The sequence below is a fragment of the Crocodylus siamensis genome, chromosome 5, assembly GCF_052110815.1.
Source record: "Crocodylus siamensis isolate JL-2025a chromosome 5, ASM5211081v1, whole genome shotgun sequence".
NCBI classification, from domain to species: domain Eukaryota; kingdom Metazoa; phylum Chordata; order Crocodylia; family Crocodylidae; genus Crocodylus; species Crocodylus siamensis.
In genome coordinates, this window is record NC_143399.1 from 24,334,518 (window position 1) to 24,353,717 (window position 19,200).

The window sequence follows — 19,200 nt, forward strand, 5'->3', positions numbered from 1 at the left end:
CAATGAAGGGCAATCCTTAAGGACTGCACAATTGTTCAGAAATAACATTTTCCCAGCGACCCTTTTCTGACCTGTAATCCTAAATGTGATCTATCAAACTGCTAGAGAGGCAGAAACTGATGGGCTGTATGGAAGGTAGGATAAATACTGATTTTCCTTATTACCTTAAACCAGACTGGAAGAATTAGCAGAAGATCAGGAGCATTTTGTAATATTTGCCGTAATCTGGCTTTGCAGCAGCAGCATGATGGGACAAATCTAGGAGCCATTCTCCTCGCCCTAGTTCAGAAGAGTGTGCTTTTTGCTGAGCTCTTGCTAACTCCCTTCTAACCTGTTTCTTAGCATGCAGACTTTGATGGCAGGGCCAGGACATAATGCCATATGATGGATGGAATGAAAGGCCAGCCTTCAGCCTACATTTATATCTACCATGTTTACTCAAACCTAAGATGACTCTGAATTTAAAACAACCCTCCAATAATTAGTTTTTATATAGAGAATTTTTATAAACTTGTTATAATTTTGCAGGTATAGAATGTAATTATTGGAGGGTTGTCTTAAATTCACCTCCCCTCCCCTCAGCTGCTACAGCAGTAGCTGGGGGGGAGAGGCAGGGGACTGGGAGGCAGGGGGTTCAAATAGCCCCCTTGCCCTTGACCCCCCTGCACTTCTTCCCCCTGAAGCTTTCCTGCCCCCCCAGTTCCCTACAATCTGTCTGTCTCTTTCTCCACACCTCCCCCCAGGATCTGCCCCCCCATCCATTCCCTACAGTCTTTGTGTCTCCCCCACATACTCCCCAGAATCTCTGCCCCTTCCCCATCACTCCCTGCAGTCTCTGCCTCTTCCCCTACCATGTGTTGTTTGACTGGGGGAGACAAAAACCCCTCATCTTAGATTTGAGTAAATATAGTATAGGTATGTTTATAGTAATAATAAAAATAATAGTAATAATTTCCTGCATGTTTGTGCATAAGGTTGAATGTCATTTTCACACTCATTACACATACCCATACACAAATATATATTTTATAAAGCTACTGCATTTAAGAGTTTATTGAGGTTAATAGGAGTTACAGTCTTTTGTTACTGAGAGCTACAGGCCTGATTTGGAATACCATGCCTATATCAGGCGTGAATTAAAAGTAGTTCATATCCTGACTCCAAACTCCACAGATCAGACCCCTCTGAATCCCTTTTACTAGATTTCTCTAATTACCAGAAGGAATAGGAAATGAGTGACAGTTTAAAGCTACCTGGATGACATTAGAAACTTACCTACACAGGAAGTTCCATCATTAGTTACAAATTTCTCTTGACCACTGCTGGATCTGAAACCAAGTGTACACATACAGTAATAACTTCCCACCGTGTTTGTGCAATTGGCATTCTCCCCACAAGGCTGAGTAGCATTTTCACATTCATTATCATCTGTCAAGACATAAATTATAGAAAAATCATTTATTAATAATTAATTTATTTATAAATCATAAATTATAGAAAAATCACAACGTGAGTGGAATAACAGAGACTTGGTGGGATAGCTCTCATGACTGGAGCACTGTCACGGATGGGTACAAACTGTTCAGAAAGGACAGGCAGGGGAGAAGAGGAGAAAGAATTGCACTTTATGTAAAAGAGCTGTGTGATTGCTCAGAGCTCCATTATGAAACTGGAGATAGGCCTGTTGAAAATCTTTGGGTTACAGTCAGTGGGGAAAGCAACAAGGGTGTTGTCATAGTGGGTATCTGCTATAGTGATCTGCTGCTCAAACACAGGAAAGAACTGGTGGAGAATGTAGTAGTGGATGGCAACTTGAGCAGCAGCGACTATGAGATGATTGAGTTCAGGATCCTGAGGAAAGGAAGGAGAGAGAGCAACAGCCAGTATGGACCCTGACAATACTGACTCACTCACTCAGGGAACTGATCGGCAGGATTCCCTGGGAGGCCAGTGTGAGGAGAAAAGGAGTCCAGAAGAGCTGGTTGTTCCTGAAAGAAACCTTACTGCGGGCACAGGAAGAAATCATCCCAGTACTAGCAAGTATGGCAAAAGACCAGCTTGGCTTAGCAGGGAACTCTTCAGTTAGGTAAAGCACAAAAAGGAAGCTTACAAGAAGTGGAAACTTGGACAAATGACTGGGGAGGTGTATAAGAGTGTCGCTCAGGCTTGCAGGGATGAAATCAAGGAGGAGTTGCAGCTAGCAAGGAATGATTCTAACCCTAACAAGAAGGGTTTCTACAAGTATGTCAGCAACAAAAGGAAGATCAAGGAAAGAGTGTGTCCCTTACTAAATGTGGGGAGGCAACCTAGTGACATATGATGCAGAAAAGGCTGAAGTACTCAATGCTTTTTTTACCACAGTCTTCAAAGGCAAGGTCAGCTTCCAGATTACTGAACCTAGCAGCACAGTTTGGGGAGAAGGTGAGCAGTCAGCACTGGCCAAAGAACAGGTTAGAGACTATTTAAAAAGCTGGATGTGTACAAGTCCATGTGGCCAGACACAATGCACTTAAGAGCGCTGACAGAGTTTGATGCTGTTATTACAAAGCTGCTGGCCATTATCTTTGAAAATGTGTGGCAATTAGGAGAGGTCCCACACAACTGGAAAAATACAAATATAATGCATCTCTTTAAGACAGGGGAAAAGGAGGATCCAGGGAACTACAGACTAGCTAGCCTCACCTCAGTCCCTGGAAAGGTCATGAAGCAGGTCCTCAAGGAATCCATTTCTAAGCACTTGCAGAAGGTGATTAGAAACAGTCAGCATGGATTTACAAAGGGCAAGTTATGCCTGACCAACCTGATTGTTTTTTATGATGAGATGACTGGCTCTGTGAATGAGGGGGGAACAGTGGATATTATATAACTTGACGTTAGAAAGGTTTTTGATATAGTTTCCCATTATTGCCAGCATGCTAAGGAAGTATGGGGTAGATGAATGGACTATAAGATGGATAGAAAACTGGCTGGTTGTTAGGCTCAAAGGTAGTAATCAATGGCTCAATGTCTACTTGGCATCTGGTATTGAGTGGAATCGGCATCAGTCCCGGGGTTGGTTTTGTTCAGTATCTGTATCAGCGATCTGGAAGATGGGAAGGTATGCATGTTCATGAAAGATTGCAGATGGGGGAGTAGTTAATATACTGGAGGGCAGGGCTAGGATTCAGAGTGACCTAGACAAATTGGAGGACTGGGCCAAACAAAATCTCATGAGGTTCAACATGAACAAATGCAAAGTCTTCCACTTAGGGTGGAACAATCCCATGCACCAGAACAGGTTGGGGACTGGCTGACTAAGCAGCAGCTCTATAGAAAAGGATAATAAGCTAAATATGAGACAATGTGCCCTTCTTGCCATAATGGCTAACAGCGTACTTGGTTGCATTAATAGGAATGCTCCCAGAAGATTATCCCCCTTTACTTGGCACTTGTGAGGCCACATCTGGAGTAGTGTGTCCAGTTTTGAGCCCCCCACTACAGTAAGGTTATTGACAAATTGGAGAGAATCTAGTGGAAGGCAATGAAAATAGTTAAAGAGCTGGGGAATATGGGCTTATTTAGTCTGAAGAAGAGAAGACAGAGGCAGTTGAGGGGAGTGGGATGAGATTTAATAACAACCTTGCACTACCTAAAGGATGGTTCCTAAGAGGATGGAGCTAAACTGTTCCCAGTGGTGGTAGATGACAAAACAAGGAGCAATGGTTTTAAGTTGCAGCAAGAGAAGTTCAGGTTAGATATGAGGAAAAACTTGCTCACTAGGAGAGTAATAAAGCACTGTAACAGGTTACCCAGAAAGGTTGTGGAATCTCTATCCTTGGTGATTTTTAAGACCTGCCTAGACAAAGGCTTGGCTGAGATGGTATAGTTGGGGATGGTCCTGCTTTGAGCAGGGGGTTAGACTAGGTGTCTAACCCTCATTTTCTCTGATTCTCTGATTTACATTTACCAGTGTATGAAAAAAATAAAACAAAGTTTTAATTTGGGCGCCATTATTTTTTACACTAAAGGAAGATGTAGAGTATTTGTCTAACAAGGGCCATACCAATGATAAGAATGTAATCATGTACTCAAAGCTACAAATTAACTTAAAGTGAAACAAACTGTTTTTTTTTTGGTGTAACAGAAATGTAGGTACTCAGCTGAAGTTCCTCCATGGTCCTAAACTTTCAAAATGTATTGAGTGAGGTATACATTTTATTTTTGGATTTGCATAATCACCATAGACCATGCATGAACCTAGATGGTCTCCTCAGATCTATACATGGAGAATGAGATAATCAGGTATCAGGAATACACAGACACATAATGTTTCCTCATCTGTTCTTTCTCAGATTTTCTAGAAAAGGCTTCAATATCATCTCCCTGAAACCCCTCCTTTTAGCTGATGATGAAAAACAGAAAAGCGCAGATATGAACAAGAAGACGTAGTTGGCTTTCATTTCCCACAAATTCCTGGGGGAGCCAATTTTAAAGGCAGAGAGTATGGACTATTTCAAAAGACTGTTCATGTGTCCTCTAGAGAACAACAATGAAGGAAATGTATAAGCAGATCTTTACGAAGATTTCTTCTATACAGACCCTTCCTAGAGAGGGGATGATCCAAAGTTGTAAGAAAGTCATAGATTTAGGTATTGATTACATGTAGTCATTCTTTTAGAATGGGTGCATTGAGACAATTCTTGAATTTCTACAATGTATCTGTTTCTTGCAGCATATTCTACGTGTATTCGATTCTATGATATTATACATATACACGTGCAGTAAGGCTGTAACTACAGTGTGTCAGACCAGACTCGATGAATCAAGTCTGCTGGAATGTACTAATTACCTTGCTCCAGCAGACTCCAGCATGCCAAGTATCAGTGTTTCCATGCTGAAAAATAACTGTGGGAGCACTTTAACTAAAGCTTGTTTGATGACCTTCAGTTAAAGTGCCCCTGCCACCATTTTTCAGGGTAGGGACACTAATACACAAGATGCTCCTGGAGCTTTAACTAAATTAGGTCTTGGAGATGCTGTATTTAAAGTAACCCCCCCTCACTCCAGGAGCACATTTTTAAATACCCTAAGTGTCTAACTCCCACTGAAACTCTATTTCAACCCAGATTGAAGCTGGAGAGGTACCTACATGTTATCTAATTTCCCAAGGAGTTATGCTCTAAAGGCATTTATTTCACATTGACACACAGAATCCATGGCAACTGTCAGTCAATGAATACTGGTGATAGCTCCCACCTCTAGACAAATGCCTAGCAGTTACAGCAATCACACAAGAAATAGAAGACTTGGGGTCTAGGTCCTCCTTAATCTGAAGTGGCTCATACCCACATCTCCTAATTTAGGAGAGTGCCTGATCTATGATGGGACACACAACTTCCTACTGAAGTTGGTCTACTGGGTAGAATACAGGTTTCATGGTGCCAGGAAGATTATAAGCAAGAGGGAGCATGACTCTATAGCACAGTGATGAGGACCTTTCCTGAAAGCTAGGAGACCTGTATTCTGGTTCCATCTGCCAAAGTTATTCCTGCTTTTATGCATTGACTAATATAAATTGCATACCAATCCTTGCAACAAGGAACATAACCCAGGAGTCTCTTCCCCCTCCCTAGGGGAGGGTTCTCCTCATAGGCTCCTTCTTGATTTCCCTTCTTCTAGCTCCATAAGTATTTCACTGTTAGCAGAATAATCATTCAAATTCAGCAGGAGGGATAGTGGGCACTCCATTTACCTAGCATGGGGGATATAAATTTGAATCCTCTAAGGCTGAAGAGGACCAAAAACTAAGTTTCTTACGTTCTGTTTGAGTGCTCTAATCATTAGATTATTATGTGAAAGGTAGGTGGTGGATTGCCACTGGTTAGATAAGCATCAAGTTATGGGGAAGTGTGGTCACACTTGAAGATAGGCTACAAATACAGATGGATCTAGACAGGTTAGCAAATTGGGTGAGTCAAAACCAGATGAAGTTGAAAACTGAGAAATGTAAAGTGTTCCACCTGGGGACCAACAACCCCTATACACCTACTGGCTTGGTGGTGCCAAAATGATCTGCATTACAAATGAAAGGGACCTGAGGATAATAATAGACTACAGTATGAATATAAGCTGGCAGTACAACGCTGTTGCCAGCAGGGCACATAATACTCTGGCATGCATCAATCCATTCATCTCCGGCAAAACCAAAGAAGTGATTCTTCTGCTCTACTCGGCATTGGTCAGACCCCAACTGGAGTGCTGCGTCCAGTTCTGGGTGCTGCACTTTAATAACGATGTGGTAAAACTTGAGAAAGTCCAGAGAAGACCACCGATATGATCAGGAACTTGCATGGCAAGCCATACGAGAAAAGGCTGAGGAACCTGGGACTCTTCAGCCTGAAAAAGAGAAGGCTGAGAGGGGACTTGGTAGCAGCTTACCACTACATCAGGGGAATACGTCAAGGGCTCGGTGAACAACTGTTTTCTTTGTCTTTCCAGCTTGGTGGAGGGGGCTAAACCTGATGATCTTCCAAGTTCCCTTTCAGCCTTGCAATCTGTGAATCTATCCTCTGGCAGCCCTGAGTCAAGCATCTAAGCTCCAGAGAGGGGTGGGACTTCATATTCCCTCCGTGTCTAGTGTTTTCTATTGATTAGCTCTTGGTACTTTCTTGCTCAACAGCTAAACACTCTAGATTGTGCTCTGCAGGTGCCCAGTCTTACCACTCACTGAACAGGGATCCTAGGCATTAATACCCTCCTGGGGCAAGGTGTATTAAAGCATAAACAGACGTGCTTATAAAGCTGATCTAGATCTGGCTCTCCATCCATTTAAAACCTCTCCCTCTCCCATAAAAGTCCCTAGAATCCTGAAGCAAATAATGCAGCCAACTAGCAAAGCCAAAACAGGAGCAACAAAAAAATACTCCAAGTAACAAGATTTTTATTCCAAAAGGAGAGAAGGGCTGTACACACTATGAAGTCCATCTGGCATTTTACTTCTGCTCATAAGCGCCCAGATCCTACAGTAAGCAGAAAGCACTCAAATGCTATAGTGATGGGTGGCAGTTTAAAATCCTGAGACAGAAAGATTGATGTAACTCTTCATTGCAGAAAAAGAATGATTAAGAGGTATGGAAGGAGCAAAGAAGAAATATGTTTCAGAAAAGATTTTCAAGGATAAGCTGAGTTACAGAAAGGCATTTCCTGATGCTAAGTGTTGCAGGGAAGGCATTGGCAATGACAGAAGCAAGCTTGTGCAAAGGGATATAGTTGATATTAGTGCAAGACGAGTTGCAAGAAATGATAACAACAGAGTGAGCCAGTATTTGTAAGGTATAGCATATACACACTCATGCAATAAAACTTACTTTAAATCCTTAGCAGAGGGATATTTTCAGATGTTAGAGTAACAGGAAAGTATGATGATATACCATTTTACACACCTTTCAGTTAACTTACAAATACAAATGTCAACTCAGGAACATCAGATGGATTTTCAGTGTTCCCACAGGGAATTTAGGTCAACATTAATTAATGGATTACACTCATAACTAATATTGGATTTAATTTAACAAGGAATCTAAGGATAAAAGTAATTTGTTAACACGTGTTAATGTTTATGCTGTGGCTTTATTGGCTATATTTGTGAGAAAATAATAGAGAAAGTTGTGATTTGGATCTTACTTACAGAATGCTAATGTAAATCAGAACTGATTTCAGTGAGGTTATGTAGTTGTAGGGAAAAAGCTGGTGTAAACATCATTGCAATCTGAGATCATGTAGCCATGAGAAGAGTTCATGGCTTGGTGAGTGACAGAGAATATTCTGATCTTTCATATATTTCTTGACAAACCACTCTCCTGATATCAATGAGTTTGACTTGATGGAATTACACTACATGCATGTCTGTATTTGCAGATGTTAAGGATGACCTAACATATTGTAACAAATATGTTAGAAGTTTAGGCAATTCAGGGAAAGAACCAATGTTCCTCAGAAATACTTATCTTGTGTGCAGTTGTTAAGATAAGAAAGTTTTGTGTTCAAATAGATCATAAAATAGTTGCTAGAAAACCAAGCACATTGGTTTCAGCAAATGTGGAGTAGCTGTGATGTGACAAAACAGGGAGAAGATACTTACCATACAGGGCTTTATCCACAGTAATGGAAAAACAGCTGAACAGAGAAAACTCATAGGATTTGGTGTACTAAAAACAAATACTTGTATCTGGGGTTTGTTTTCTGGGGACTTAGACATAAATACTGTGATCCTGGCAGCCCTGATGTATTACAGCTCTCATGTGGCTCAAGAAAAACTCTTAAGCTATATAAATTGACTCACACAGTGGTCACCATTAAAATCTTTACGGCTTTGCCTAATTAACTTTCTCATGTTACTGGCCATATTCCACAAATTTAGGGGACTTGTAAAGATTTTAATGGGGACCACTGTATATTAGAAGGCTTGCCTATACTGAGAGACTCTTCAGGCAAACGCTCCTGTTTTCCTCTTTTTTCTCAGGGAAACGAGTCTTTTTTTACAGTTACCTCACAAGGCCAGCTTGTTTTCATTCACTTGGGTACACGACTATAGAATTTTAAACTTTATGCGCAAAACTTTGCAGGAACTCCTTCTGGGGAATGCTTGTTACAAATTTGGTACCAGCTAACACTCATTTTACATTTATACAACTCTTGTGATTTCAGTGGTGTTAATCCTAATTTAATTTAGTCTCGATGGGTGTATCTACATGTGTGCTTTATTGCAGAGTGGACTAATTAGCTCTACATGTGTGCCATAATTAGGGAACAGAACACTACTTAATCCTGCCATAGGATAGTACTGTTGGGGACAGTACCACGGTGGAGTACTCTACTATACTGAAATGCATGTGTAGACAGTGACCAGAGATGTAAATTGTGCCTGGTCAGACCAGCCAGCTGGGGGCTTGCTCCGCTCCAGCTCATATTGCTGCTGCCCCAGGTGCACATGTAGATGCTGCACCTGGGAGCAGTTGACGCCAGTATGAACTGCTCTGGAGTTTATTGCATTGCCTTAATTTTACATGTAGATGCACCCAATGAAAGCAGAATCAAACCCTAACTATGCATAATTTGAGTCAGCAACGTCTAGGAGAGTCCTAGCATCTATACCAGTATTTGATGGCTCTTAGCATCAGGGAAAGAGAGAGATTATTGGCAGAGAAATTATTTTCTCTCTGCTGTCCATCTCTGATGTGGTGGATAGCAGAGAGAAAAAAAACATGTTGCTCTGTGGCATTATGAGTAAGTGCAGGCTACATCTGTCTACAACTAAGGCAGAGAAGTATAAAGAAATGAATCTTGGCTTTTTACATATTTCTTCCCTTACCGGAGTAACGTAGGTAAAAAAGACAGGGTATAAACAGAGAGAAAGCATGTGTGTGTTGGAGAAGACATTGGATGCTAAGTGTGTACAGGCCTGTGACATGCTTAAAATGATGCATTGGTTTACTGGATTGAAGCCTGAGTGCTGAGCTAGAGCCTTCTGCTTTACTATGCATTTGTGCTGTACAAGGCAACATTTCTTGTGTAGCAGAAGCCATTATAAGTAGGAAAATGGGAAATCTGTGAGATCTCTTTTGCCTAAATAGTGACCTTTGCAGGGAAATAGGGGAAGTCCCATCACTTAAGACATCAAAGTTATCTGAATAAAGCACTAGAAAATGCATTACAGAGAAGGAGCCTGCATTATCAAAGAAACAAGAAGAGGAGCTGTGCTTGGTGTAGTTATTTACCACTGTGCAAAGTGGGTTCAGAATGCTGCAACGCTAAGAATGGCAGCTTTTTACACCTCAGTCACCAGCTCTGCTTTAAGGGACACACATATCTTGCTGGTTTGTAAGTAGAAAAACCGGAAAGCTGTTTGAGATGAAAATAAGAAATTTACATGAGAAACAAAAACAACTGAAGTTAGATTTAATGAAACAAATTATTTAGCATTACCTATGCTCTTGTTCATATATATTGATACACAAACCCATGTGTGTGAACGTGTGCACATGTATGACATTACTGAAAAGACCATGCTGGGGCATCCTGGTCCTTTTGATATAGATGGCAAAAGAATTATTAACATAAATGAGAAGGGCCTTGCTCATTATGGAAAACTACTGGGTTATTGCATGGAATGGGAAGAGGTAAATGTTCAAGAAAAAATAAATTTCATATAAACTTTGATTAGTCATATTTATGTATTCTGCTTGACTTCATAAAAATATTTTACAAAATCAACAACAACAACAAACTCTTTCAGTCCTTTTTATAGTCAACATATTGAACCACTGTATAAAAAATCCAATGTGAAGCCCAAGGGTTTAAAGATATTTTCCAAGTTTTACATAATTTACAATGTTATTGGATTTGCGGTTTGAGGCACAGACAAAATCAGGATTTATGGACTGGAAATTGTGTAACCCCTTCATAAACAAAGTTGTTTTGCCATATGGACAGAAAGGATACTTTATATGACAAGCAGGCATATGATCCATTTTCTTTGTTGCTATCCAGCTTCATTACTAGATGTGTATTCACTGCTGGCAAAGATACGCTTTGAACACTCCAGGCTGTATTTTAGAAATATTCCTTTAGGGATGTTATTGTTAATAACTGGTTATTTTTAATAACTGAAGACAAATTTGGAGACTTTTACAAAAATGGTTGGACAAATGACAAGGTTAATTATTGTGTCTAAGTGGTAATGCTGCATTCAAATCTATTTGACACATGAGACATTTTCTGAATAGTGGATCTGTCTTGACTTCATTTTTTTAATGGCAATTCTATAATATTTGGTTTGCACTCAAATTCTTATCATTAAATATCACAATGGGAGGAAACCATGAATAATTCATAACATATTCACAGGAAATTTTTGTTAAATAGTCCAAAGACCAAAGAGTATGTATGTACGTGTGTGGCTGTGTATCGAGTGTAGGGGAATGTTTGTTTGCTGCAGGTGTAAATTAAAACTGATTACCCATTCTAGCCTCAAAAATGCAAAGGTTATGCTCTATAGCATAATATATTTTTGAATAAGATTTCATATTTCATTAGACACAGAAACCTTTGCAGTCAAACAAAACTGAGTCACTTGTTGGCCAAATGCAATAATTTCTCTGCTAGTTTACAGGATGCATATAAATATGTTCTAACAGTCTGGAAGTCTGAAAGACTGATGTGCCTTCTTGCCAAATGAGTTTGGAATCAGGTTTTTTTCTGTATGAAATTAATTCATGAAAATGAGTCTGAGCAAAAGCCTACTCATATTAAAGGAAATCCTTCAATTGCCTTCAACGGGCTATGGACGAGGCCTTTTGCTGCCATTACTGCTACTATTAATGAAAAGCATATTTCTATTGGATAACACTGAAGAAAGTTTCTTATAAAAATATTTCTTTGCGTGAGCTCTAAATCATGTAGGAAAAATATTTGGATTAAAATAATCATTTATGAGTCCTGTGGCCACCACTCTGGTGAAAAATGACATCATGTTCTACCCAGCATGACTTCAACAAACAGAATTTATATAAAATGTTGCTCCACCAGTTCTTTACACCACCCAGCATTCAGGATTTTTTCTGTGAATGATCCAATTTATAATACCTGACAAACTGAATTACAACCTCAACTATGAATATCTTGGAACTATTACGGTTAGAAAATGACATCACTTGTCAGTCACTTGGCAGGAGTCAAATTTTAAAGGAAAGATTTGAAATACCATTTTCATGTATTGTTCAAGAGGAAGTACAAACTTGTCATGGAAGTAGACTGAGAAAAACAACAACCCTCAAGGATTTCCTTTAGAACATCCCCATGATAAACTTTGTTTAATACAATTAGTTTGTTGATCAGTTTTGTCCTAAAATCTGCCATATATGACCACAGTCATGAAACAAAATACGCATTTTCTTATAAATTCTGACATAAATTTTCTTATAAATTTGTGACATGCTTGTTCTCCCCTCAGCAAAAAATATCATAGAGCTAAGGTTGCTAAAGTCTTGAATGATTAGTTCAGATTAACATTTGGGTGTTTGTAAACCTTCCTGTTTCACATGCAACTAGAACAGTTTTACAGACATGAAATCTCACAACAATACATTCAGGAAACACTGAAACAGATACAGGCATGATGGGGTGTTATATGCAATCCACACATGCATGGCAGGAATCGTGACTGTGGGATCCCACATTAGATCCCATCGTGCCTTATTGCTGGTGTAGGGGGAACCTAATCCTGGTCTCCCCCTGCACCAGCAAGAAGCAAGCTCCCGCAGCTGAGAACCCTCTCAGCTGATCTCCTACTCCCAGGTGTGCACGGTGTGTGGTGTGCCCCTTCACTGGGAGACTGGAGCAGTGGGCTGCAGATCCAGAGTCTGCAACTGCCAGGCACTGCCGGGGCTGAAAGATCCCTCAGGTGCAGGACTCCCAACCCTGGCTGGACATAGCGCACTGCTGCGGAGAGCTGGTCAGCTGACAGGGCTCCCAGTCACAGGGGAGACCCTGCTTTCTGTGCAAATTAAAGCTGAATAGCAACCAGTAACAAAGTTAGCACGCATTTTCGAGGTCTAACTGTATAGCTGGTTGGAACTTGTTTATGGCGTGATACATACTTTGCCCATGTTGGTCTCAGGTAGCTGTACAAAACCTGTCATGGGCATGGGCAGGGGATATGAATCATGAAATGCACAACTCACACTACTGTTAAAATGCTCAGTTTGAATTGTGAATTTTCCCCCCCCCCCCAACCCTATAGAAAGCAAAAAGAAACAATTAAAACACAAGAGATCAGATCTGTATCTGATTCAGGCCAGTATAAACCAGGGCATGAGGTCTCTGGTGGACACACATCTGTCAGGAGCAGTCTAAGAGGACATGGCTGGGGACCCAGCAGCCTGAAAAGTGGATGGCATTGGCTAGGAAGGGAATGCAGCCAAGGTGGCTGGGGAATACTCTGATTCATTGCATCCTGCTGTTCTCCTCTGACAGCAGCCTCCATTGCCAAAGCTCCCATGGAGCCCCTGGGGGAAACTAAAGCTGCCCTTCCTCTGAATAACCCTCATGGGAGAGCAGTAGTTGAAGTGCCTCACTTAACCCCTCAAAAGCAAGGAAATGAAGGCTTCCTGTAAAACAAATTCCAGTGCTACTTACCCTGCTGTGCTTAGCTTGTCTAGAGGTCTCAGAACAGTGGGTGATCTTACATATATTACCTTTGTGCTGCAGTGCTGCGTATCTACAGTTATAGCAGACTGAGTTAAGAATAGCAATGCCATTAACAACCTCGCCTTTCCTTTTTGTGCTTTGGTACCATTAATGGTAATTTAACACAATTTGTTTATGATTCTCAAAAGATTCAGCATTCACGTTTGGTCTAAATCAGCATGAAAGAGCAGATGCTTAGACGAACCACTTGAGACTGCAAAACTGGGCTGTAAATCTCATTAGAATATGAATTTCTTTCATAATGGGCCTGATTCATCTTTGTCCTAGGCTGGCACAGAGGGAACACACAGCAGACGCACAATCCCCTGGGAAATAACCAAGCCACTGAAGGCTCCTTCCTGCCTAGTTTTAATGTCTCTGCCCCTCCTTACAAAAGTCCTTTGCACAGATGTCCTAGGGCATTTTAATGCATGTGAGGGACTTTAAGATGGTGTGGGCATAATGTGTTTGTCCCTGAGTGCCAAATTAGCCCCTGAAGGCTCTATATTCAGAAAGGCACAAACACCCCCTTACAGATCCTGCACTGGATTTTGTTCCAGTGCAGAGATTAATCCAGCCTAGTATCTGTGCCTTCTGGCTGAACTACAGGGCTGCTTAGTTCATAACAACAGACCCCTGAGGTCTTGTTTTACCCTGAAAGTTCATAGCAGCTTCCAAAATAAAAAAAAACCGGGGCAGAGGAAAATGCTTACACTAAATATTTTGAAATTCAAAAATCATTCAGATTGGATTCATTTACAGCTTGGCCAAAGTTTGGAGAAATTCAAGCTGCTTCACTCATCTCCTGTTTGTAAAAATCAGACGTTACAAATTAAATGTGAAAAGCATTTATTATTGGGATAAGTGTTAGTGATGAGAAGTGTCATTTGCTTAGTCGTACAGAACAACTTGCCTCTCCAATGCTTGTGGAGTATCATGAAAAGAAAAATCTATAATTTGTGATCATTCATATGTGAAGAGCAGAGGAAGAGAAAAAAACATCATTAAAAATGCTACTCTTTGACTGGAAACAAAACATTTACCCAGCCAAGCATCAGCAGGAATTTGAGAATAGAAAAGGAACAGGCCCTGAAATTAGTCAGGTGAGGAAAAAGAAAAGGATTGTGAATGATGGTGGGGGTTGGAGAGGGGAATTGAATACTTAGGCTGTTAGTGAAAACTGGAAGTACTATGTGAAGATTTGTGCACATCTGCCCATTCCTAAATACTCGAGTTGGTGTCTGTTTCAGCAGCTTTCTCTGCATTGTCCCTTCTCTCATCTCAGAGTGTTCTCTGGGGATCCGTATGTATGGGGGAGATGTGCATTGTCTGCTTCCAACCTTGCGAGAATGGTATCAAAGACTTTATGTCATTATGCAGCTCTGCACTGCAAAACCTCTTCCATTCCTCTTGAGCGGAGGATCTCAGGAGCAGTGGTGGATAAGGAAAAGACTCAGTAATACAGTATGACAAGTGGAATATCATGGAGACTTCCTTTTTCCACCACTGATCTCCGGATAGAAGGCCCATCAGGAACCTAACAATGCTAGCAATTCATCACAAAGGAATTTGGCTTGGAGTTACACCAGCTGTGTACTTGGTCTGGTAAGAAAAAAGGAGATGCTGACCAGTTTGGCCAGGGTGATCATAATAATATAATAATGGCTAAGGTACAACGGAAAATGATGAGTCACGAATAGAACTGAAATGCTGAAAGTCCGGGTCAGGCATGAATTGTCTGAATTCTCAGCCTGACTCTGGATAGGAGGAATAGTGACTGGATTAACACCAGGAAAACATGCTTAGGGCCACTTAACAACAGGGGATAAGCAACAATCCAATTTAGATTGTAAATCTTCCAGCTAGTAATTCAATGAACTCAAGTAGCCTCCACTGCTGCTGGACAGCATGTTAACAAGTGAGATGCTGTCCAACACATAACTAAACATTTTGGTCCTGTACAAAAAATAATAAGGAAAAAAAAAACACTCTGGCAAATAATTTGATTACAAAAAAAAAAAGAAAAGGTTATTGTATGTTGGGCAACGCTCTCCCAAATTTCAAAACAATGGAGAAAGATATTTATTCAGAATTTGAACAATATAGCCAGGAAATGCATCATCACTCAATGGCTTATAAGTGCAAACGCTGCCATAATAGCGTGCAATGTGAGAAATGGGTAGGAGAGAGAGAACACAGCTTGAATTAAGCTGAGGAGTCCTGGGCTTTATCTAATGAGCTACTCATAACACACTACAAACAAGCAGAAAAACTTTGATCTAAAACAACACAGTATTGCATGATACGTACCCATCTTTTATTCACGCAAAGCCAAACCCTACATATCTTCAAAAAAAATCCAAATGGCAGCAGAAACTTCCTATTTCCACTTGCTGAGGGAAGTTGGGGCTAAAAGCAGAGATGCCTAAGGAGGGATTTATAGCTCTTCTTCTGCTAGGCTTCAGCTAGGCTTCTGTTAGAGCACAGAGGAAATTACCGAAGCGGGCAGGTTTTGATGAGTGGAGTAGTCAGTGAAACAAGCAGATTCACTATAAACTAACTGCATGGGATAGTAGTGGTTCCAAAGGACAAAATGGCTGAATGATTCACTGGTGATAGATTGGGGAGATACAGGGGGGCATGTGCCCCTCCAGGTATCTGTGCTGCCAACAGGGCACAGATATGGGGTTGCAGCCTAGCTGGAACCAGTGCCTGGCAGCAGCAGTTGTAGTAGAAAGTTGTGCCCTGCCACTGAGGCGGTGATGCGGAGTTGTGTTCCCGTGCTGGCAGCACTTACGCGTTGCCTGTGGGATGATCTAGATGAGAGCAAGGAGTCTGACAGTAAAGTCAGTGCAAAAGCTCCAACTGACATCAGTTCTCCAAACGACTTTCAACACATACCCCATCCGGTCCTTGCTTCCAACAGAACTATTTTCCGAGTCTGAGATACAGCTTAGCACATGCCCTTTGGCAACATCAACTGCCTGGATTTCTGAATTAAAACAAGGTGATGCTCAGCTGAATTGAAATACAAAGTTTTGGTTTCTAGCAACAACATATATATCAATATCTTTGTGCACACCAATAGAAATGTTTTGGAAACTTCCCTGTTTAATTCCATTAAAATCATTCTCACATCATTTTATGCTAATTTACTGGTTTTCATAATATTGTATCTTCTAACCAAAAAGTAAAACATCATATATGCAATCAATGAATATTTTCTTTTAAAGGAAAGTGAGCAGTGTAGCAGTATCTCCTGCTGAGATGGATTCTATGGTTGATAACAATGCCCCCTGCAGAACTAAATATGCAGTCCAAATAAATGTTCTGTTGCAGCTCTGTAAATAGAGCGCTGTTTGTTTTTAAACTAAAACCAGACAACATCTCCATTGTAATTTCTTACGGACTTTCCGTTGTATTTTCAGTTTGCTATGGCATGAATACTCTGCCCACATTATAAAAGTAGATGGGCCAGAACTTGTGATTCTAATTGCATTGTCTTGAATTAACCCTTTCTTCAGCATTTTTTAATACAAATGTTGCTGCTAAGAAATAAATCTAATTTATAGTACCATTCTGGAAAGTCAGAGATAAATTTGTAGTTCAGCCCTTACTCCACCCTGTTGTAGCTATTGTAACAGAGAGATCAGCCATTTTGGCAACTTTCCAGATACAGAATTGTGGGATCTTAAATACATGGGCCCAGTAGTACAAATGCAGGACAGAGCAATAGTCTAAATTTCTTTCTTTTGCGTGTTTAAAGTAAAATCTTTAAATTATCTATCCTCATTGTTTCATCTACATCTGTTAAATATTAATTAACTGTTAATATTTTTATACATACATGAGGCCAGAGTTTGGGTTCCAGACAAAGTGCAAGGCAAGCAGCTCAAACTTGGTAGTATCATTGGGGTCACAATGCCCAGACCTCCAAGCCTCCAGTAAGTACTTCTTGTAATAATAATAATAAGCACTGTGCCATTGAATGATAGCAGAAGAAAAGTCTAAGAACCCCTGTTGCTGGTCATATTCCAAGATTGGCTTGCTAACTTTACACACTGATTTTTCTGTAAGCAGTAGTATTTGCTCATCTCTACTACTATACTCTTGCGGGGAGAAAGAGAGGTCTAATTTGGGTATCAGACATATAGATACTGAAGATAGTATGCTGTTTTTAAACATAAGTCATAGAGCTGAGTACAGGAAACACTGGATGAAATTACATAGTTTGTGTGTGCAGAAGGTAAAAATCAGATGATGTAACGGTCCATTCTAGCCTTAAGATGTGTAAATCTATGGGTTGGAGTAATGAAACAGTAACATTCCTATAAAAGCAGGAGGCTAAGTTACCTTCATTTATTGCTGCTTAGAGGTGGACAGAAGAAACAGATATGCCAGATTTAGTTGAGGTACTATTTAGTAGTTAGTCCCCTTGCCTTTTTGCCATTATAATTATATACCTGTCCTTTCCCCATAAAAGGTACAGAGTGTTTATGCTAAAAGAAAAATAGCACCAGTAAAAAACGACCTCCTGTTTTGACCAGAGAGCTAACATTTTTTTGCCTTCCTTTGCCTCTGTTTCATTTTTCTCTTCAAACTACATATGGACTATAAAGTTTCCATGTAACTAAACCTCTAAGAAACGATTCCCAAGCACCTACGTGACTTGGTGGCAAACAGAGCGTCTTTTCTATTATCTGTGTTTCTCAGCCATTCAGTCTAAATGCTCTGGAATTCAATAGCTTTGCTATTCAATAATAGGCTAATTCACAAAAGAAAACCATTTCAATCTATAACCGAGAAAAGCCATTAATTTTTGGAAAAGCTCCAGTCTCCAAACCTACAGATATCAAGTATGGTCTGGCAAGCCGAGACCTATGAGGAGACAATCAGACTGAGGAATTCTGCCCAGAGGGAAAATATGCCAGCTTAACTTCAACTAGACTAATGACTCCAACAACAATAACTACTGTAAGTATTTCTAGCTACTGTAAATGCTGTAAATATTCAATTCCTTGGTGAAAATCATTTTTATGCAAGGAGGTTGTGTTATTGACAGTAGTCATATTACATTTCTGATAATAGTGGTCATCCTCAAAATGATAGGGCTTCAATATTCTTTCCCTTATTCTGGTATAAATTAGAACTAACTCCATTGAAGTCAACAGCATTGAAGTGGCTGCAGATTTGGGGGAATTTGAAGGTTACTTGGAGAAAAAATTAGCAACATGAAACCAGATACTTTCCTAGCGTGATGTGTTTTGTTACAATAGGTATATTTATCTGTTTCTCTGACACAGAGATAGAAACAAATGACAAAAGCAAGTGCTCTCAGGCTAGAAGCTCAGGTCAGACACCTCTGCCTCATCCCAAGAAACAGCACTCTTGCCTATTCCTCTGTCCCCTGTGACTTGTCCCCTTGGCTGTGTGCATAGTGAGCTTGCTATGACTAAGTGGCACTGCTCAGCAGGTTGCGCTGCTCCTTGTGGACTATGTCTTAACCCAGAAGCAGTGTAGCTGTGTCTGCACAGCACCCTAGGCAGGTTAATTAGCATTGGATGACAGCTAAGTAGGTTACTGTGGTGCTGCATGGATATAATAATCCAGAAATGTGGCAGCAAAACTGCTCTGGCTATTCTCGTCATTTCTGTCTCTAGTGACTTGAGGACAGGGAACACCCTTGGAGTAGTTTCAGCACTAGGGGCACCTATACACAAGCCAGGAGGCTTCTCTGATGTGCTTTAATTACAGTGTGTTGGAGCAGAGTTGATTAATCAAGTCTGTTGGAGTGTGGTAATTACTATACTCCATCCAGCCTCTGCATCTTAGGTATCACCGTCCCTGTGTATCACAATGGTGGCAGGAGTGTTTTAACTAAAGCTCATTCAACAAACTTTAGATAAAGCACCCACACCACCATTTTGAAGTGCGGGGACACTGATATCTTGAGATGCTCTGGGAGCTTTAACGAAA

At 40.5% G+C, this 19,200-nt stretch overlaps 1 protein-coding gene across 2 annotated transcripts in view; it reads right to left on the reverse strand.

The window, feature by feature from the left end:
- Positions 1-19,200, reverse strand: part of ADGRL4 (adhesion G protein-coupled receptor L4) — a 169,550-nt gene that overhangs the window by 47,363 nt on the left and 102,987 nt on the right. For both annotated transcript variants that reach the window (XM_090048907.1, XM_090048908.1), the window contains one exon: positions 1,276-1,428. In XM_090048907.1, the coding sequence (XP_089905033.1) occupies positions 1,276-1,428 (153 nt within the window). The remainder of the gene's footprint in view (positions 1-1,275; positions 1,429-19,200) is intronic.